Source organism: Semicossyphus pulcher, unplaced genomic scaffold, assembly GCF_022749685.1.
Source record: "Semicossyphus pulcher isolate SPU_LCO1_2020_fin unplaced genomic scaffold, fSemPul1.0.p SCAF_19, whole genome shotgun sequence".
Classification (NCBI taxonomy): Eukaryota; Metazoa; Chordata; class Actinopteri; order Labriformes; family Labridae; genus Semicossyphus; species Semicossyphus pulcher.
In genome coordinates, this window is record NW_027211692.1 from 21,150,364 (window position 1) to 21,173,165 (window position 22,802).

The 22,802-nt window shown below is 38.8% G+C and overlaps 2 protein-coding genes across 2 annotated transcripts; one reads left to right on the top strand and one right to left on the bottom strand.

The window, feature by feature from the left end:
- Positions 1–581: 581 nt before the first annotated feature.
- Positions 582–5,546, top strand: LOC138597446 (transmembrane protease serine 2-like). Its single transcript, XM_069669047.1, has 11 exons — positions 582–671; positions 1,143–1,266; positions 1,855–1,947; positions 2,075–2,188; positions 2,459–2,588; positions 2,680–2,761; positions 3,113–3,303; positions 3,395–3,567; positions 4,501–4,643; positions 5,306–5,458; positions 5,541–5,546. The coding sequence occupies exons 1-11, from the start codon at positions 582–584 to the stop codon at positions 5,544–5,546; spliced, it is 1,299 nt and encodes a 432-aa protein (XP_069525148.1).
- A 1,044-nt stretch (positions 5,547–6,590) lies between these two features.
- On the bottom strand, positions 6,591–18,874 carry bace2 (beta-secretase 2). Its single transcript, XM_069668890.1, has 9 exons — positions 18,366–18,874; positions 14,338–14,426; positions 13,850–14,066; positions 11,743–11,874; positions 10,951–11,085; positions 10,536–10,637; positions 9,935–10,084; positions 9,651–9,819; positions 6,591–8,334 (listed from the first exon to the last, which is right to left on the bottom strand). The coding sequence occupies exons 1-9, from the start codon at positions 18,657–18,659 to the stop codon at positions 8,093–8,095; spliced, it is 1,530 nt and encodes a 509-aa protein (XP_069524991.1). The 5' UTR covers positions 18,660–18,874; the 3' UTR covers positions 6,591–8,092.
- Positions 18,875–22,802: the final 3,928 nt, after the last annotated feature.

Here is a 22,802-nt window from a genome sequence, read left to right on the forward strand (position 1 = left end):
ATTTTGAATCCCTGAAACTGATGGCTGGGGGTAGGTGCCAGACAAAGCGTTTAACTACACGCTGCCTTTGTTTACATTTTCCAGGGCAAAAATGTAAAGTGATTGATACATATGACTGTTAAAGAAAGCAGGATAAGATTGTTTGTTTAAAAAAACACCACTTAAGCATGCACAGGACAAAATACGCAAAGAGATAAGAGGCACGGCTTTGTCCGCAGGGGGTGCCAAAATCAACACAAACCGAAAGTTCCTCACAGCAGCTTAAAACAGAACTCAATTTTAGGTAAGTTTTGTTAGAATTCTCATTCAGTAAAGTTGGAATTGAGCTGACTTCATTAAGTGTATTTTCAGATGAAATTGTGCTCCCTGCATCTAACAGACACTGGCTCAAGTATTAAAGCTTAATGTCTTTGGCTGAATACAGTTCATGCAGTGTAGTACCTTTCCATTGTGTACTCAGTGCAACAGTACTCACTCACTCGCCACTCCGACAACCAAGCAGATAACACTTGTTTGCTGTTTATACAAGATAACGCTCCTTTTTGTTCTTGTTGTGTGTACAAGAGGGAAACTTTAAACCAATGCCAGTGAAGTGTGAGGAGTGGCAACTCTTCAGATCATACAACTCTTTGAATGCATCGCTGGGGTGTGAGGATACAGAGAACAGAGTGGTGAGAAGGGAGGATAGAGATCAGAATTTTATCTTTCCACAGACTCGAACATCAAAATCGTGTTTATCGCCTAAGTCTTTGGTTTGAGGTGGTCATTGATAAATGATTTATATGTGTGACTGATGTTTGAGTTATCTCAGGAAGCGTTTTTTACCTGTGCATGCATCTGTGGATTTTAAGATTTTGTTGGTTGAACAGAAAATGACTACTAATCCGGTAAGTGCTTGTTTAAAATGTATTCTGATCATTTCATAATAAGAAAATGTTGTTTAGTTTAGAAATGGAAGTAAATAAAATATGATTCTGTATTTATATTTTTCTAATTGTTTTATCCAGAAAAACTCATTTTTACCATTTTACCTCCAAACCATTTTACCACCAACATTTAACAGCTTAAATTATTAAATCTCCATCATTACAAGCAGCCAAATTATCAAAGCTTTATTCTCATCATTTATGCTTCACCAACAGTATCTGGACTCTGGTCCTTGGAAACTTCCTCCACCCTGCAGTTCAGAAATAAAGCCTCAGTATGTTCATCATCTGACCCTGAGTCCCCCACCTGAGATCAGCCACTCCATTCCCAAACGCAAAGGTAGTCCTGTCTCCTTTTCACTTTATTAACAAGATACTGCTGAACTGATTTTGTTGTAAAAAAAATAAAAAATAAATAAAAAACAGGAACTTTTAAAAGAAACTTTATTTGCAATCAAAATGAAATATTATGTGTATGTTTAATATTATATAATATTGTAATTAGTTTGCAGTATTCACATATACAAGATGAGCATTACTATGTCCAAAACAGAAAATTAAACCGGTTTGGAACTTTTCATGTTGGAGATACAGATAACACTGATTCAATTTAGTTTCATAATCAATCTTAAATTATATCCTGTTCCATTTTGCATATGGTGAATTTCCTATTTGTGCTTGGAATGTCACAATTACTCCTTGAATAGATTCTTCTATAAATGTCAAACAACTGTTATTAAGGTGCTGTGGTTGAGGTGAGGAGATATGATTGTCTTACAGTATTTCCATTTTCTTATACATTAACAAACATATCCTGGTTGGAAAAGTGATTATTAAACACATTTCACAAAAGGCTAGCTGTGCGTAAATGGGTCTCCAGTTACAGTGTGTGTGTGTGTGTGTGTGTGTGTGTGTATCGTCCTGACAGGTGTGAAACAGAGGTGTGTTAAGTTCACTGTGGCTGCTGTGATCTGCCTGCTGATCCTCCTGCTGCTGGCTGGGATCCTCCTCGGTTATTACTGTGAGTGCAGGATTTATCCCCAACTGCAATAACTCACACACAAACATCATGTGGCCTGGACCTTATATATACTCACATTATCATCACACTGATTTTATCTCTTCCCTCGTCTCCTCTTGTCTCCCAGACTCCTCGCCCTGTGCGCGTGGGAGGCAGTGTGGTGATGGTGGCTGTGTGTGGGAGTCCCAGTGGTGTGATGGAGTGATGGACTGTCCTGCAGGCCAGGATGAAGCTAACTGCGGTATGTCCGGGGATTTTCAACGCACTTGAAACTCCAGCAATCTGTTCACTCGTCTTTATATGTGTCTGTATTTGTAAGCTTTATGCCATTTTCATTTGTTTTATAAATGTCAAATGAATGTACGAATTCTGGTGAAAGACTGCCTTCACTTGCAGTTACTTCTTTGCTTGATTATTGCTTGTTATTCTTGTTACCTCTTGCTGCCCTCTTCACTTTCTTTCCACTTGTCACAAAAATGTCAAGTCATTTGTGCTTTTTGTTTGTGTTTAGTGAGGGTTCATGGTTCGAATTTCCTGCTTCAGATCTACTCGACTCAGAGTAAGAACTGGAGGACTGTTTGCTCTCAGGGCTGGAGCGACCTACAGGGAAGAGCAAGCTGCCACCAAATTGGATACAGCAGGTAACATGGTCAGACTGTTGTCTTTATATTCTGACATGGGAAGCATGTATGTGTTTCAATGATATCTATTTTCCATTGTGTGGTTTGACAGGGACACGTATTTTAAATCAGGCCACCAACAGACTGACTCTGATGATGGATTCTTGATCGTAAAGTCAGACTTCAACCCTGATGTATCCATACTGCAACAGCTTGTGCTCAGGTCAGTGATCTTCTGAAGATAAACAAGTATAAAGTTAATACTGAAAAAAACATGGACCTTATTACAATGTTTTTTTTCTTATTGCAGCAACACCTGTACAAACAACAGTGCAGTGACATTGCTTTGCACTGGTATGTTATTACACATAAATAAACTTAGAAACTTTCCTTTTTCATTTCTGAAACATCAGAGGGGGGTATGTCATTATCAGATTTGCATTGTATCTATAGTTTCTCCTCTGCAGTCATTGGTATTTCTATACTGTCATCCAAGATAACACTTTCAGTCTGGTTACACAGAATTGTGACTTTGCTTGTACCAGCTTGCAAAGCCTGTAGTTTTGTCTGCAGATTGCGGGAGTGGGGAGAACTCCAGCAGAGCCTCTGGGGGCAAGCAAGCCCCTCTGGGGGCCTGGCCATGGCAGGTCAGCCTGCAGGTTGGGGGCTCCCACCGCTGTGGCGGAGCAGTCATTTCCCCCTACTGGATAGTCACTGCCGCACACTGTGTGGTCAGGTAAGGCCTTAGTTTCACCACACTTATTAAAGCAGTGGTTGTGGTCTGACCCAGGCTGAATAGATCTATTTTTTTTTCTGTCCCCTTGCAGGGCCTCCAGCCCTGCAGACTGGGCAGTGTATGCTGGGATAGTGGATCCATTGGGCACTCTGTTTAACCCTGCCTACCCTGTGAGCCGCATCATAGCCCACAAAGGCTACAACAGCGTCACTCGCAGGAGTGACATTGCTCTGATGAGACTGTCTAAACCTCTGGACCAAACAGGTGCTTAAAGACACATTTCCATATTCACTGCAAAACATTATCCAAATACATAGAACATAATTCATCCCATCTCAATGTGTGTTTTTCAGTATACAGGGAGGTATTTGTTATTTTGACTTCTCTAATTGATATATATGGTGTGGATAAAGTTATAGAAACACATGTCAGTATAACTTCAGTCTCCAAAATGACTTTGAATCAATACTTTTCTAAAACTGTTCCAACAAAAAAGATAAAAAATATTTTAACTGTCATGAAGAGAAGATTTATTGAATGACTGTTTTGTTAGATTACATTAGGTCAGCTGGGTAAAACAAATGGATCACACATCATGTATACATAATTCTTTTGTAATTCTTATATAATTCTTATTCTTAACAAGTGATTTTTTCCCCAATGGGGGATCAACCTACTTGTAAATACAGCCTGTAAGACTCACACACTCTCTTTGTAATAGTTAAATCAATAAAGAATCACATTGTTTCCCCTTCTTGGACCCAAACAACAGTGTCTTCTTTTCTTTTCTAGTCTCCGGTAATATTGGACCTGTTTGCCTCCCAAACGTTGGTCTGAACATGACTGATAATCAGACAGGCTGGATAACACAATTTTCTCGCACAGTGAATGGAGGTGAGACGGTTATGGCTTTATGTGGTTATTAAAGACAAGACATTTGTGAATACAAGATTTTCATTAAATATAAGGATTTAATGTTTACTTTTGAAGCGTTCAGGGCTATAATGACTAGCACTATGTGAGTACTACCTCTAGATGGCACTAATGGACTTTACGTCTGTATTTCTTAAAAGTGAGTTGCTTATTTCCACATTCAATGTTTATGAGAAATACTAAGCTTGTTTAAAATATATGACTGACTAGACATGAGAAGTTCCAGATTGAAATTAAGTATTGTAATGTCTTGCTGTTTGACAGACTCTGGGGCTTCGTACCTGATGGAGGCTCAGGTCTCTCTCATAGATCCTGCAGACTGCAACAGCTCCATGGCTTACAATGGCAGAATATCACAGGACATGTTATGTGCCAGAGAGGTGGACGCAACAGGCAATATGTGCCATGTAAGACAAACACACACAAACACATCTCTCTTGGAGGTATGTAAATGAAATTTGAAGGCTAAAACTATAATTACTACATTGATTGATTAAAAATATAATACACACCCACATATCAAAACATATCACAAAGTACAGTTGGTTAGTTCCTGATGTCCACTGCCTTCAGGGTTTATTTGGTTAAGCATTAACTGCAAACTTATTTAAGACAGACTGAAGCAACCCTAAAGAAGATAGCAATCATTGGTAATAAATGTTTATGTAAACAGCAACAAAACTTTTTATATTGATATAAAACTTGCACAAGTTGAGCTTTGTCATATAAATAGCTTCTGTTCTTGAAAAAATCCAAAGCATTTTTGTGCTCTTATGTAACATGCTTTGAGGAGTCAAACAAGACCTGCACTGTGTTATGTACATGGTTACATTAAACCAACAGTTCCACTTTGGAGCTCAACTAAACAGTTCTTTTCATCAAGCTCAGAGAGTCCTTGAGTGACCTTTTATGCTTCTTAATCTGAATGACTAATATTTAGAGTGTAAACTTCAGTGAAACAGATATTGTGATCCTTAAAAAACACTTGGGTTTGAATGTGGGAATCTGGTAAGGGTTACATGTATCTTTCACAGTTTATTGCTTAGTTTTCTGCTGAACATTTTCTCAGACTGACAGCGGTGGCCCACTGGTGTCCCTGAAGGATGGAGTATGGTGGCTCATAGGGGACAGTATTTGGGGGGAAGACTGCACAGAGCATAACAGACCGGGTGTTTATGGCAACATCGCCTATTTTCTGGACTGGATCTTCCATCAGATGAGGGTAAAAACAAGAGAAAGATTAGACAAAGGCAGTTTAATAAAAATCTGATTCTAGTTTAATGTTCTTCTTGTTCTACATGTAGTTGTAGTGTACATGGTTTGTGACATTCATGTTGAGCTAAAATAATAATGTATTGTCCCGACACAAATCATTATTTAGTTAAAGATTCATCCATGACAAAAGTGATAAATGGCCAGCAAGGTGTCAGTGTCAGCTTTCTTTAATGCTTTATTTCTTCTTACAATTGACAGTAAAGGTAAAGTAAAACCTTACTTTGGGGTTTGGTGATTTGACACGATGTGTCATTATCTAACATAAATTAATTAAATACATTTTTAAAAAAAACTCTTAAATCATAGTCATCAAAAGTAATAAGCAGATTTGTACCAAAGTGAGGTACCTGCTTAAACGATGACAGTCGGGACAGTATTAGCCATTAGCTATGTTAAGGCTACATTCTTAATGTTTAAGCATTTACATAACATGGGTAAAAATTATTTTAAAAAATATATGAAACAAAAAACAAATTCTATTTGTTTGTTTATCTGTTTACAGAAGCATCAAGATGACTGATGACAAGCCCAAAGATGAACTATCTGAGATGTTTGCTTACAATTTCTTAAAATTTGCAGAAACATTTTGTTCAATGCCTCAACACTATCTTCACTATCACTTACATAACTTATTTCCTGCATGATAAAACTGTCTAGGCTTTTGTCTTTGTAATGTATTTCCCTGCTAATGCAGACTTTGGTCTGCTTATGTAATAAGTGCTAATAAACAATGTTTTCATATGATTTCTTTGTAACAGATTTTGTGTATCTTTTATGAATGTAATTCATAAATGGTAAATGGACTGTACTTATATAGCGCTTTTCTAGTCTTCCGACCACACTAGATGTCACATTCACCCATTCACGCACACCTTCACACCCTGATGGCAAAGGCCTAGGTGCCAATCTCCAATCAGATCTATACTCATTCATATGCCTTGCATAATGTCATATGCAGTGTCTTACCCAAGGACACTTCGACATGTGCTTGTAGCAGTCAGGGATCAAACCCCCAATCTTCTGATTAAGAGACGACCAACTCGACCACTATAATATTAAAAAGTCTTTACTCTGGCCAGTACAAATGACATTTAAATTTTCTTTTAATTAAATATGATATTGGTGCCAGATACCGTGTGTCAACACAAGACTTCACTCACAAACCACATCAAGTTTGTTACCACTGACTCCAAAAGGATGCTTTGTTCCTGAGGAACCCTTCGAAAAAGAAATATTTATTCATTTAAAATGATTTACATCTTTGATTTGGTCACAAGTTCTTTTTTTTACAATACAAGGACAATTTTGGCACAGAAAAATACACTTAAAAATAAGTGAACATTCAAAGATTCAAGTGGACCTTCAATTTTACAACTCTAAATTTGGCAGATGGTGACTCATTGGACCGATGACAACCAACACTGTGCAGCACAGTCTCAACAGGGAAGGAGGATTCATGTGTTGAATTTGCATAAGTAGCTGTCACTGCATAAAGAGACGCACTTCTTATTGCTTATAGAAACAGTCAGTTTTGTTAGAAAGCTGTCTGTAGTCCATAGGTCACCAGAATGAGCATGCGTTTCAAAAATCCTTTGGCTTTTGATGGAGTGTTTGTACACAATGAGCTGTATGAATATTCAACATCTAGCGGCAAAAAAAGAAATTTGGAAAAATAATACAATCACATTCAAAGAGAATTAAATATAAAGTTGGATATATATAGGATTAGCAAAATTACATTAACACAACACATTGACAGAGAATTATTGATCTTCAGATTTAAATTGCACTTTTGATTGACTTCAGAAACAATTCAGTGCAATTCAACAAAGTCTCAGACTGCTGGTGCTGTGTATCATTTTGTATTACCAGTGAGCTGAGACTTAAAGGCACAATAGGGAATGTAAACCTGTTGATCACTTCTAGTGGTATTCTTCCTATCTAGAGTGATTGTTTGAGCAGCTTTTCCCCTTAACGTCAACACACACAGGAATCAATAAATGCAATAGAAGAAGTGAAGATTAACTTCAAAATTAAATATGGCACCAGGAACATTCTTCACTGATCACAGTCTTAAATTAGATCTTTAAGCACTGTTGGTAGCGGATTGTCAGCTGTAAAGGCACATTTTAAGAGGATCCAAGCCCCTTTAAAATGAATTACGCACAGTTTGCATGGAAATTAAATCAGACATTTTCAAATTGTTCAATAATGCACCAATGAGTGCCCCTCCCCCCACTGTAAAGAAGAAACTATATATGACATTATAAAATCATTCATCAATGAGAACATGAGAATGATTCGCCACAAAACAGGACATTGTAACAGTAATTACATGACCAACATCTGTCTTTAAGAAGTGTTTTTAGGGTGGATTTTTCCTTCAAGAGGCCATTGATCTGTCTGTTTCTACTTCCACAGGGCAATCTGATGAGTGCAGTCTAGAGTCTGTCAGGCTTTCAGAGCCGAGAGTCACTGTTCGGTGCAGCCCGAGCCTAACACCTTTCTCCACCACTGTGGATGGGCTCTGCATGCTGTCCCCCTGCCAGTTCACCCTGTCCGCCTGTCCCTTTCCTCCTAGTCACTTGATACGGTGGCGGACCAGTGAGGACTCGTCAGTTATTTCACTGGAGTGGTGTCTGCGTCGGCAGGGCAGGACTAGCAGGAGCAGCAGGATGATGAGGACGAAGGCACAGACTGCCATGAGGGCGTAGGAGATCACCCACAGAAGAGGCTCCCTTAGCTGCCCGCTGGAGCAGTTGGATGCCACGTCTGCTGCTGAAAAGGGCCCTGCGATCTCCGACAAAGCCACCCCTCCATTCACTGCAGAAAAACACAAGACAGATAGCTACAGAGCTCAGTTCTGACCTGTGTAGTCAAATCAGATGTAAAAATTTAGATATTTAGAAGTGCATGAAAACCCACGCCTGGTATTCTTGTGAATAGCAATGTACTTTATGTATCTTAAACATGTTCATATATACATTTTAACACGGTTTAACACTCGGTTTACTGATTGAAAACAGTGAACCTGTGACTTTATGGATAATAAGCACTACTGACAATTCATAACAGAAACGTTTTTTTCACTTAGTATTACAATCTTTCACTGTATTACTGTATTACAATAAAGCTTAGATTGAGTTGTAGTAGCTTCAGTTATCTTAGACTGGCAGAACCTGAGCAGTGCCACTGAATTGAGAATTGATCTGCTTTACTGAAGGGCAATCTGTTACTTGTTGGGAGTTTTCCCTGTCTAGATTTTACCAGCCAGCCCAGGAATTAAAGCTGGCAGCTCTAATGTCACAAGCCTGTATCCCTAACCTTCAGTCTACATCTGCTCCAAATAAGTTTGCTTAATATTGAACAAAAGTGATCTTTGTACTTTGAGGGTGAGGGTGGGAAGCCTTGTCAGAGCTCATATTTACACAAAACTACAGGGAAGTAACACTGATTAACCGTCTGTTTGTCTGTCTGTATTCTTGAGGTCTTAATCAGTGATTAACCATTGACCAGTCATTAACAGTTGGTGCACTTTTGCATATGCAGAGTTTGTTTTTCCATAGGTTATCAATAAATAACTTTTACAGACCTCTGGATTTTCATTCTTCTTTCCATGCTAAATTTAAATCTTTAAATCTTGAAGTCTTGAAGCTGTATCATCAGCAAACTTAGCTATAGCTCGATAGATGAAACATATAAGAGATTCAACATAAAGCCCTTTTGTAAAAGCTTTAGTAGTTGTTGCTCTAAACAAGTATGAGGGATTCATCTTTTTCTCTGTATGCTTTATTTTTTGAGTGTATTTATTACTATATTATTCTCTTTGTGTGTTAGTACTTGCTTACGCTGATATCTGACAAATGATCCTAAGGCAATATGAGGTGTTCTGGTGAATTCAGTGCATATGTTGCTGACCAATTAAAAATAGAGTCCTGAGTGCGCAAATTTTAGTCTTTTCTGCTGTGATTGAAATAGTTTAGAACTTTATAAAAACACACACACACACGCACTATAAAAATAGTATACTGACATTTGCAACACACATTTGAAAACACATAGAAGGCTGATAATAATATTAATATGAGTATGACCTGTAGAACTTCATGTGTTTGCACTTTGCAGGTTGACACCCTCACCTGCACAACTGCTTAGTGCGAAACCCAGTTTCCGCTGGGCACGGTCAAACACCACATAGAAGCCTTCCATAACAGTAGCGCCAATCACCAGGCCATTAGATGAGGAAGACACACCGAAACGGAAGCAATCTAAAGTTCCATCCACGTCTGTGATTGGCTGGATGTACAGCTGTAAGACGACAGACATATAAATGAATGATGACCAGTAAGTGTGTGTCTTGGGTGGGTGGAGAAACTCTGGAAAAGGGATAACTTTGGTGTAGTGTTTATGATCATCCAGGTACCTGAGGGAGGATGGTGATGCGAAAGGACTGGCTGGTGTTTGTTGCCCTTAGGTAGATGGACAGCTTGGGGAAAAACCTCCAGGGGGTCTCTCCCTTCATCCAGCATGCAAGCTTTGTGCCCTCCCAGAACCCAGAGGAAAACTCCTGGATCTGAAGTAAAGAGAATAAAAGACAAAAAGAGACAGAGGAAAAAATACAGCGTTTAAAACTAAACGGAAAAAATACAGTGTTTTAAAACAAAAAAGAAGGTGAGTACAGCACTAAAACAGGTTTTGCAGTTGCCTGTTTAATTTTCCCACTTGGGATTAATCTACAGGAATATGGGTACATTAACTGAAAATGCTGCTTCTAGGTCCAGATTAACCTTGAGCACTGTTTGTGTGAATTTACAAAAAGGTGAAAATTGTGAAAAGAGAATGGGAATAAACACACAAAAGCATGGGCAGACATACACATACACACACATCTTTATATCAGAGAAACTCCTCATCCTTTCTCTAAAAGCTACTATGTCCTTGAACAGTGAGTGTGCGTTATCCTCCCCTGCATCTCTTTTGCTTTGACATGTTTCATCATTGTCTGTGGAGAGACGGCAGCGTACCAGAGAGCTGCGTGTGATGGCTGCTACCACGGCATTGAAGACGTTGACAGGAAGACGCAGCAGTGTCGTCCCACTGTCAACTATAGCTTTATCCATGTTATACTGAAAGAAAGGGAGAAAGAGTGAAGTGCAGTAGGGTTTCTCTCAGTTCATCAGGCTCCTATAGAAGACCTTGAGCAAACAAAAGAAAGAAAAATGGGGAAGTTCTTTTGCAAGCAGAAAAAAGACTTCCTTGCTGTGCTGCTATTCAGATTATGTTTCATTTCTGTGTTGTAACCTTGATACAATCAACTCATCTAGAATGAATGATGAAAAACCAGTACTGCTTTTCTGCTTCATATTTAAAGATATCATTCATTTTTGTATGGTGAAGGGTGTGTTTGAGAAAATCGCAGATGCAAAGTTTGAAGTTTACCTCCCTGCAGTCCAGGTCCAGATTCTGGTCGCCAACCTCCAGCTTCAGAACCTCAACTTGGTAGTACCACTCCTCTACTATAGGGGTGTACCACACTGACCCCACGTACAGAGCTGGTTCAGCCCCTCCCATGATCTGAGGAAGGATAATAATAACACAGTGAATATCCAATAAGGCGAGACTTGAACAAAGGTCCGCCCTTCTATTATTATTATTATTATTATTATTATTGTTATTATTATTATTATGCCATAACACATTCTGTACACACACACACACACACACACACACACACACACACACACACACACACACACACACACACACACACACACACACACACACACACACACACACACACACACACACACCATCTGTCTGTATTAGGGGGTGACATGATTAAGACACAACAAGCGAGGCACCGAGGACAATCATATACCAGTGACAGACCTGCTCTTAGCAGGATACTATCTTAGCTTCATTAACTCCATTCTACCTACAATGGGCTTCCAATGGAGAACCCACATTGCTGAGGAGGATACCAGCTATTGTGTTTCTAAAATGTGTTGCTATGTCTGATCCAAAAGTGAGAGATTTTCCCTGAGAAATGGTGCTCCACCATATCCGGGTCCTCTATGAGTGAAGCACATAATTGACAGTAATACTTAAAACAACTTCCTGACATTTTTAATAAACTGTGACACAAATATACAGAGAAAGAGGCATTAAACCTTACTTAATATTTTCACTTCATCAAAACCCCTCCCCAGGTAGCCCCTCCTGACCACTCACAAGACTGCCTCCAGCCAGGTCCGCTGTGCTGCTGGCTGACAATCCAGCACCACACATCTGGAGGGAAAAGACGTCAGGAATTCCCAGCTGCCTCACCATAGAGTTGAAAAAGGGCTCCACGGACGAATCCGGCTATTTAAGAAGAGAAATGTGTAATCATTACCTCATATTAATGAATATGAGCTTTGAGCTTTTATGACCCTAATGTTTTTCGCTAAAAAGTGAAGTTGTTAACAACTTTTTTTTATGGCTCTTGGAGCTGGACAAAGTTGAAAGATGGAAGACACGACAGCTCTTCAAAAGTTAAGCTAAAACATCTTGATTGCCCCTATGGTGACTTGTTGCAGTATAGGTCATAAAGCCTGCCTCCTCTATGTTAACAGATTGGAAATGGGTCAAACTGTAAAATCAAATCATCAAATTCATTTTCGCAATATGGTTTCTGTCAATGTAGCTAGTTTTTATCATGCAGATTGATATCCAAGTGTTAATTTGTCTGAGATGTCTAATTTTAATTAGTTATTTGATGTTATAACAAAGGGGTTTAACGTCATGATTGACAGCTCTGTTGACAAATACGGCTCTTGCAGCGTTCTGAGTAGAGGAGAAACAGCGAGAGCGGACGTAGCTAACACAAACACTACAGTCAGTGAGCTTTCCATAGCAGTGAATGTTTGCTTTAGACCAACACCAGAAGCTGTTCTGCTGTAGACTGTGCCAACCTGTAAAGAGTTTGTTTTGGGTAGGGTATGGGGCAGGAGGTCAGTACTGCGGCTGCACCAGCTGATTCTTACTACGCAGATTATGGCTCCAAATGACGTCTACATTGCAAGATCTCTGCAATATTTTGACTTCACTTTTGTACAACGAGAGGAGCAGGAGTCGCATTGTCTATGTTTATATCCACCCAATGCTTAAAACATGGGAATATTTAAACTGCTAGCTGTTACAGAGAGTAATGTTTTTCCACACCCTTCAATTACTAATGTTGCTAAATTAAAGGTAGAACTTTAATGATGTTCTGTTTTAACAAAGTTTGTGACTACAATATTATTCTGACCACTGTGTATGTGAATACATGTTTGACAATGGTGTGCCTCTTGACAAAAAAAGATATCTCTTCTCTTTTCCTCAGACAGGTTTTCATGTCAGTGTTGTGTTAGCATGTCATGCATGAAAAAAGCAGCCCTCAGGCAAGTTGAACCTGAGCACTCAGGAGACACCAGCAGCACAAAGTGGCCTATGTGGGCATATCTGCCCCTCCATCACAAGCATTTGATCCAAAAGGTTGCTTTAGTCAGCACTGAATGAGAGAATGTATTGTGCTGGTGTAAGCTGATGTCACTCTTGTCCTATCAACACCAAATTATCACATTAAAGAAAGCTGACACTGACACCTTGCTGGCACCTTGGTTCTGTGCTTCTTTCACACAAACATAAGATGTTCTTGTAACCTAATTAAATAGGCCATAAAAAGCAGACCACACTTCTACATGAAGAGACCAGATAATCAGGTGTACTTTGCTAAAATAATATGAACATAAAAGTTTATTAATTCATTTTTGAGATTATGTCTGGATATTGATTTTCTAATCATCATAAAATCAGATAGGATCTTTTAAAGCAACAAAAGTAATATAAATGGGAATATAAAAAATAATCATTACGCAAAGGCATTACTCCGCTGGTTGCTGAAAATATCTCATGGACATGAAACATCGCTGTGGTCATGTGAAATGTCCATGACTTCACCTAAATAAGATCTCTGTTTGGAAAGTTATTCAGTGCTTTGAAAGACGTGTGGTACAGCTGGAATTTATGCGGTACTGATCGATTAACTTAATCTAACCTGATATTATCAAGTGGCTTATTTTTCTCAGTCAGAGGTCAGTAATGAGCAATAGTCGGCCATCATTTGAGAAACTGAAAATACAGAAATACTTTTTTTCTCCAATTTAAAATCAAGTTGTTTTTTTTTTGAATGAATTGCTGTTTTGATACTTAACTCAGCCACTAGTCATAATTGCTGAGAGAGGAATATGAGGTTTTTCTTCAAATAGGGCAATCAAGATAGTGATATTTAAATTTTTATGAGCGTCTCTCTCACCCGTGCCAGCATGGGATAGGCCAGTCCCAGGATGCCCTGCCAGTTGACTCCAGGAAGGAAAAAGCCGTCAGACATGAGGATTGCAGCTATGTTGATGATGATGGTTCCGTTTGGGCCTTTGGGGATGGAAACCTGGTCGATACCAAGTTCACCTTCCCAGTTGCCCTGGGTGTAACGGACAGCCACAGTCCGGCCAGCTGACTCGTATGAACTGGAGCTAAACACAGGTGAGGAAGCCCAGACATGTGAAGAGTTAAAGGCCTGTGGCACTAAGATAAAAGTTTTGATGAAGAATAAGCACTGTAATAATGTGGCCACCTCAAAATACAAAGGTAAGACAGGGAAAACTTAGATAGGAGGTTAGGACAGTGTTTACATTTTTAAGCAAAAAGTTATGTTAAAATAGAAAGCAAAAACATAAAAATATCAACACTGTGGGTAATGAAGAGCAAACAATGTCTGTTACACAAAGTGTTCCAGTCACTCACAGCGCGGTGTTGAAATAGTGAGTAATGAATGGGTGTGCAGACGCAGCCACGGCAAAGTTACTGCTTCCTGTATCAACCAGGATGTTCAGCTGAAAGACACAAGGCAGAGTTTTATTCAACAGCCATTACAATTATCCAGTACAAGACAACCGCACCCTTACTCATAGAGGTCCTGAGACACAGCTGAAAAAATGACAACTGTTCAACAGTGTGATACATCGATTAGAGGACTTTCAATGCAACTTGCTCATATTTCTGTTTCTTGTTTTCCTTAATAGTTATAAGAGAAGAAAAAAACAAAAACTTCCCTTACAGGAAATAAAAACATAGAAACAAGAATCAAAAAACAGGCAAAACTAATGGGATTGTTAATTTCTGCTAGGGTGGTGCTTTCACTGTCACACATACATTTAACTAAAAGACTGTTTAAAAAGTGTTTACCTTACAATTGTATTATAATACGGTTATGTATATCTTTTTGGGACCTGGCATTAGAATGAAATTTAATATGAACTTTAATCAGGTATCTAAAAAGCCCTGACCCAAGTAATCAGATTCCAGTGTCACAAACTTGTGTATATAGCTTTGATATGGAGCTAAAATTACTATGCACCACTCATATACAGTAATTGATCTCTAATGTGTGATCTATGAGTCAAACATGGTAGCCTCTAGCTACAAACATGACTGTTTGACCCACCATGGTATGTGTCATGTGCACAGTTGGGACCAGCTAACAGCACTTGAGATTATGTTGTCTTCCAGACATCAAGTCAACGAGCAGGAACTAATTAGCCAGAAGATTTCTGTCACCTCCAACTGCTGAGTGTGGGCCACATTAACACTCACTGGTGAGCATTATTTACCATTACGGGGGGTCATAAACCTAATGCCCCACAGCCACCTGATGACTCAACAACAAAGAGATCTATACAGTGGTCTTCAATGATGTCACATGACACAGTCTATAGAAAATACTAAGTGTTCATTGAGCATGCTTAAAGGCAAAGGCACAATCAGTAACTGTGACAATCAATCTTTCACACTCCTCTGTGGCTTCTTTTGTTTTAGACAAACCAGAACAGCAGGAAGTAGTGTGTTTAAATAACTGAACTGTTTGACAGACAAACAAAGAGTTACAACAATAACTTGAAGAAATCCCAAGCTTGGTTCAGAAAGTCTATTACACAGAAACACATTTCTAATTTAAGGCCCTTCGTCTTTGTACTTGTGTCACAATTTTTTTTATAGACAACATCTCACTGTTATGCCCATGTCAGGTTATTATGAAACTGGTTATTATCAACAATAAGTTATCACTTGGTTTAGTCAAGCACAGGAAGTCCCTGTTGGCATGCGAGTCAGGCTTATCAGTTCCTCCTCATTGGTCTTACCACTGTGACTGTGTCCAAAACCCAACGGCTGCCTTGCAGATGGCATCAGTCCATTCAAACAAGGTCTGAACCGGCCAAACAGGCCATATTGGAAAATACTGGAACCTTAAAGGAGGGGGAGCAGGGGTATTTCTTTATCCTCATACCAGCTTTCCTTTCTCACACTATTCTCCCTTAGCTCAGCTGCTGAGCCTCAGGCAAATCTCCTCTTCCCGCTGCTGCGGCAGCCTGCAGTCGCCTGCAGTTGAGCATTCACTGCCTAATTGGCACAGGCTCCATGGCGGCAACGTGCATCTGCTACCTGTTTGTACCAATTAGCAGATGTGAGGCTCTCCAGCCGACACCTCAGCCTGGCTGTGCCATATGCTAACAGATGCGGCAATTAGTGACTCATTTGAATAGTGCCTCATTTAACACCATGGCCCTGTAATCACATCATCATTTAGTTGGAATCATATTTAGAATATTACCCAACAGGACATTTTAATCATCTGAACCGATGTGGATTGAGCTGTACTGGCATGAATAAGTCATACAAAGGGTTTTCTGTAACTTTGCTCAGTGTACAGGAGTGTCACATCTGGAATATCAGAGGAGGAATATCATTATGGGGAACTGTTTCCTTAATCTGTACATTATAACTCTTGACATTTTCGAGTCTTTTGCAAAAGATTGTAACAGACAATTGTGATTCTGTGTGGTCTCTCTGTACATCTGCTATCTATGGATTATTAGGTTATAATATATAACAGAATACTTGATGCAATCAAAGAATAGCATAGAAAAGACATTTTTTCAAATGCATCATTCTTAGGTGCAACTTTTAAAGAAATGTTTGTTCAGAAACATCAGTGTTTACTTCTTCTTGAGCTTCCTCAGGCTGTGTGGAAAACAAGTCACCTGATACTGCTCCAAAGCAGACATTTTTCGCAACTGTCATTTCATTGCAGGAAACACACAGCTGAGCTGAAGACATTAATAGCTGTGAAACTGGTTTCCGTGCCCTGGAACTGATGCTAGCTTGCTCTTCACTTATAGGAACAGAGCCATCATCATAGTGTTTTTACTGACACATGTGCTTGTCATGCTTTGACACAATTCATAATGGCTGCTGAGGTCTAAGAATTTGACTGGTACATCAGCCTTGACACTGCTATTGCACCTTCTATTACTGAGTAATCTTCTGTGTCTTATATATAAAAAAAATACCAATACACTGTATTACCACTAAACATTTAAGCTGTAGTACTATAGATGAATGATTCTTTTTTCATCTACCTGCTCACTGCTGATGACTAATAGGAACCACACCTGTGCCTGGCGATCTTATATACAGTTTAGTGTACTTATTGCTCTCTATGAACAGTCAACAGGATAAAAATGGAGCTATGAATAAATTAAATCTGAACTAACTTTTTTGGACAGAAAAAACCTTCTGTTCCAACAGCAGGGAATAAATATATCTTATAAATTAAGACTGTCTTTTAGGAACTGTACTATGAACAGTATCCTTAGGTTGACACAGGGCAGTGACTAGGTGGACTGCACTGATAAGCCTGTGTGAGCCTGAGGAACTGAGCTGTGCCAACAGAGAGTCTTAAAAGCTCTGATCTGTTTAATTTGAGACGCCAACAAACAACAGGTCAAGTCCGTAATGAGATCATTTTCCTTTAGTTAAAGCTCTATTTCAAACACATCTACTTACAACACAGTGGCAAAGTGTAGCCTTAAACCTCCAACACCCTCAGGCATCATGTATTTTTAATTGTGAAGGGAGAATTCCTTTCCAACTCTTCCAAGAACATTTAGTCCTTCTTAATCATTAATATGATCTTGCTAGGCACTTAACATAATGAGCAGTATTATAAAAAAGGTTAACAATAAATGACGTGGGCATTTTTCAGTTCAATAAAAAAGTAGCAAATATCTGAGAAACAGGGCTAGTGTGTTGTTGTCGTTTTTTTCAACTTGGGGCTGCTCTTAGCTCCCCGGGAGCCTCATAATCCCCGTCAGCTGCCTGGTAAGAAACTGCAGTCCTCCCAGGCAGCATCATGTGAGTGCATGTGAGTGGGGGTTTAGTCTACCTACAGACCCCGAGGCCCAGAAGACTTGAGCCAGCTGCTGCAACCCACAGCCATGATACTGTCCTGCCAGGCTTTGAAATACAAGGCTGATTTTAAATTGTAAGGAAAGGAAAAATATTCAAAGCTCCTCTTCCCATGACCCAAGTCTTTTTTTCTGCTGGGTAATATAAATCACTTGTTAATTTATCAAAACATGAGATATTGCATAGATAGCTAGCCAAAGCCCTGGGGTGAAACAAACACACCCAGTCCACTCTCACACTCAGCCCCCTTCATTGGATCACATGGTGGGTCGACCTGCCCCTGTTCACACACAGCTGCAAACACATCAGACCTGCCATCAGTGGCTGACAATCACTTATGACCCCGTATAAATACTTTGACTCAAAAGGAAAGTGAAAACTTGAAGAAATGAAAACAAAGAAATTGTTATATTTAATTTAATTTTCCTAATTTAAAAAACCTAACAGTACAGATGATACAGATATCAAACAAATACATCTGATGTACACACAGTAAGAGTGTTTGCGTTACATAAACATGATATTACCTTTTGACCAGGAGTACCAAGGGACATTTCCATGTAGTAGCCTCTTCCAGAGTCACCTTGCAAGTTATTCACCATGTCCAGAAAGTTCACCGTCCCAGTTGGATCAGAGGCCAGAGAGAGGCCGTTTCCATCAGAATTTAGCAAGACTTGCCGTACAGGAGTCAAAACAACAGCCGAGGATAAATTATACGTCCCTGTATATATTTTGAGCGGTATAGAAAAGAAACACTTGGATACTACGAAGTATAAACTTAAAGCGAATGCCCTTATCACAACAGAAGTAGTGTTTGCCATCGTGGTGTTTCTATAGCAATAACAGAGAATGTGTTGGAAAAGACTCCAGTTCCTTGCTAAAAGTTTATCACTTAGGTAAAGTTTTCAGCTTAGCCATCATAGAAACGCCGACACCGCGCTGAACGCCATCATGGAAGTGATGCCTCTTCGTCGTCAAAAAGGAGCTAAACATACTGACATGGTGACACAGTATGCCTGACACTGACAACAACTGCAGTCGGTGTACTTTACGAGATGTTTCGTCTCCATCCACTCCGACAACAGTATCAAGCTAGCAAAAATGAAGAACTCTGCTTCCGGTTACATTAACTTTCAAATTAAAGCAACTATAAATAGTTGTTTTGACGTTAATATGGAGCTGCCATGTTATAAGAGTACATAAGCGACATTCATTTTTGTAAACATACATAATTATATTTGGAAAAACACAATACAATATAGTAACATACTATACCAGGGAAACGTATGAGGATAAGCAAATTAATAACCTTTTCCACCTTGCTGTACCTCGTAGTTCTTGTCTCATAATGGATGATATAGTGGTACATTAAGAATTTGAAATTGCTCAAAGTAAAACTATCCGACTGTGTGCCTCTTACAATTTATTTGTGTCTTTTGTGTTTTTCTAATACGACACTTATTTTGAAGGAAAAGCCGCCCAACTGATGGTGTTATTTTCGTCACCTTGACGCCGCTGTAAAAAAAACTTCCTGGATTCATGGTTAAGGAAATTAACCATAGACTATAACCATGAATGTTAACGACTTCCCACCCTACTTGGATAAATATGAATACGCCAGGCCAGCAACAATTGTGGATGTGTTTCTGACCATTTAACAGTGTGACAAAAACATCAACTTTGTTTCACAGTTTTTCGCTTCGCTTAATGTGTCTGTATTTACAATGAAAATTCAATTTTTTATACATTGGCCATAGCCTTTGGTTGTCTTGTTATGGTAGTCTAGTATTTTAATTGTGTTCAGTCACAGAAAAGGAAATTCCCCCGTGCTTAGGCACATCAGAGACTTTATGTAGCTATGCTCACAATCAGCTATAAAGTAAAAAAAAGAAAAAGAAAAAGTATTATCTGTGACCTAGTAGAAAAGTGAAGGAGCCCCAAAACGCTGTGAATAGTAGCCTATTAAAAAAAATGTTTATTTTATTTTATTTTACATTCTGAAAAAACTAAATACATTGGCATTGTCATATAATCCATTTAAATCTATAACTGCACTTTGGTTGTATTTTTTTTAACTTCACCTGTATACAGTACAAAGACTAATACATCTCAAAATACTTTGTATTGCACACCAAATTAGTTATTATAAACTCATTTTAATGTCATATTATATCATACATATATGCTGTAATTTAAATGGGTCGGTTGCAAAAATGTTTTACCAGTCCCCATTTACTCTAACTGGATGGATAGCCTACCCTTTTCAATACATGAAGACAAGTTATTATACTTATGACCAAATCATCAAAAATAATCCAAATCAGCATTAATGCACACAGTGATCACATGCCTCTGTTGTTCATTCTTTGCTCAAGCTTTAACTGCTGGTCAGCGGTTGCTCGCTCAGTAATAATACTAGCTCTTGTATTGGTTATAGGTACAGAAAAGACACAAATTTTTTTTTTTTTTTCAAGTTAGAAACTCAGAGCTCTTGTTCATTGCATTTTTTAGCCAGGACTGTCCCATTTGCCGCATTGACTGGGCACAGAAAGAGGAAGAAGATCCCAGTGGTAAGGCGAGATCAATGTCACAGGCCTTCTCCATGCTGCCTCTTTCAGACAGAGACAACCACTGTCTTGGCCTGAATTCCTCATGAGTCCACAGTTACACTGTCACATGTTCACCCCATCTCCCTCTCTCTCTTTCTCACTCTCTCATTGAAGTTAATCACCATAGTTACAATAACTTGAATAGTGTGGAGAGAGACTGTGACCACAAAAAAATCCTCTTTCCGGTGTATTTCTTGTCATGCACTGGGTCTTGTGAATGACCCATTTAGGCACAATTCCTGTTTCTTCTTGTGACTTTGAGATACTTCCTTGAGAGTATAAAAACAAGGGGAAGCAAGAATGCATCATTTACTGTTTGTCACTACCAATGACTATACAGTCCATGGTCTCTATCCATGGAACACTGTGAATCCAGTGGCTGATGTGTGTTATACCCACATCAGCCACTTAATGAGCCTAAAACATAGATACAGAGCTGAAAATACATTATAAATGGAAACATATCAAATTGTATGTTGTAATCAAACACATATTGATCAAATACATTCTGTTGACAGCTTTCAGTGTGTGAGGATAATCAGTTTTCATGAAACAAAGGGTTATTGTTAGTTGATCCATAAGGATTTTTCCAAGAAATATGAACAAAGTCTTAATTACTCCTGCATGACATTAATTTTCTTAGGATTCATTTTTGTTACTTATGTTTTAATAATGTGCCTATGTTTTATCTGTTGAGTCAGTATTTTCTATGTGTCCATGCAGATTCTTCCTGCAGTTCCACTGCTGGCCACAACAGGGCGCTTTACACCACCCCTGTGCCTTTAATCCCATCTGAATGCCCAGTCACTAGCATCGTCTGTCTGAGAGCAAATTAGGCAGCTTGGGAGAGCCAGTGGTCCTACATTTGGCAGTGCAAAGCTCCTTTACTGGGACATTGGTACTTAATCCTCACAACTCTGTTCATTACAGCTGATGAGAGGGAAGAAGAGAGCTATAATCTCATATGCACCCACTTTTGCCTTACAACAACAGACACACATCTCCACCTAATTACAGATATCTAGAGGCTCCAGATCTTTAGGTCTAGTGTTTTTTTTAGGTCACTCATTTTTACAACTAAGGATTAGAACAGATTTGTGTTATTAAAGACCAGCAATGTGTGTTGATTTTGAAGCTGCTCAATGAGATTATGTGCTACTACCTGATGCAATGTCTGTTTTTGTTTTTAAGAAGGAACTTTATCTCAACTAGTTTACACAATATTGTACCCTAATTATTTACCTTTAAAATGGCATCATATGTCTGTTATTGTATTTCCAAACAATAATAGATCAACTAAACTACAAACTGCATTCAATTTGTATATAATTGTTTCACACTATAATGTGAATGCTGATTGATGATTTTCAACATTCATTTCTCTTTTCGTTTATTAATTGATCAATCTTTTTGTCTGAAAAATGTCTACAGGTACAACAAGTAAGTTTTCTTTAGCCTTAAGGCTGGAAATGGGGAGGCAGCTATCCCTGTTCTGCTAAGAAAATTATCCTACCGGCTCCTCTAAAACAAATGATCATGTGAATGTTGCTGGTATTAGTTTTATTTCAACTACATTGTAAAAAACAACAACTTGTTGTGGTTTGTTATGAGCCAGTCGAGCTATTTCCCTGAGCCCTTTTGCTAAGCTAAACTAATTTATATTATAAATTACATCTCCAAAATGTACTTTCTACCCTGCAGTTCCTACAGTTTAGCAATAGTCTTTCAAGTTTTGTGAAACTTCAGCTAGGTTTAGCACAGAAATAGAGTATTATAAATTCTTGAATTAGCAATGGTTAGTGACCTCAGCTCTTGGCCTTTTATAGCGTCACACAGAGCTGTGTGTAATCAGCCCCATAGACACCCCCAATCACTAAGTCTATAATGCTGATCAGAGATTTGCTGAATCTGTTAGCATTTCCCTGCGATATTGGATGCAGTGTAATTACAGCACAGGCATGACAGAGCTGGATGAGCAGCAAATGGGGATTACATAGGGGCAGGTCATTATGATCAGGCCGGCCACATGTTACTGAGGCAAATCTCATTTCAATATCCAGTCTACCATACTGTAGAGTGGATATAGGCAGAGTGGCTTGGGTCAATTAGCTTTCAGTTTGGTACATTAAATCATTTAAATTGATAAATGTAGCACGCTTTTTTAATTAATTTAAACTCAGATGAAAGCACGATGTTCATCCTCTTTTAAAGATATCTTGTTAATTCTTTGCCTGTTTCCTCTGCATAGCAGGGATTGTCACATAGTTAGCCTGTTCTATATAACAAGCTACTTTTCTGTCTCTCCCTCTGCCAGCACTGTCAGCCCTCTAACAAGGTGTACATATTCACAGCTGC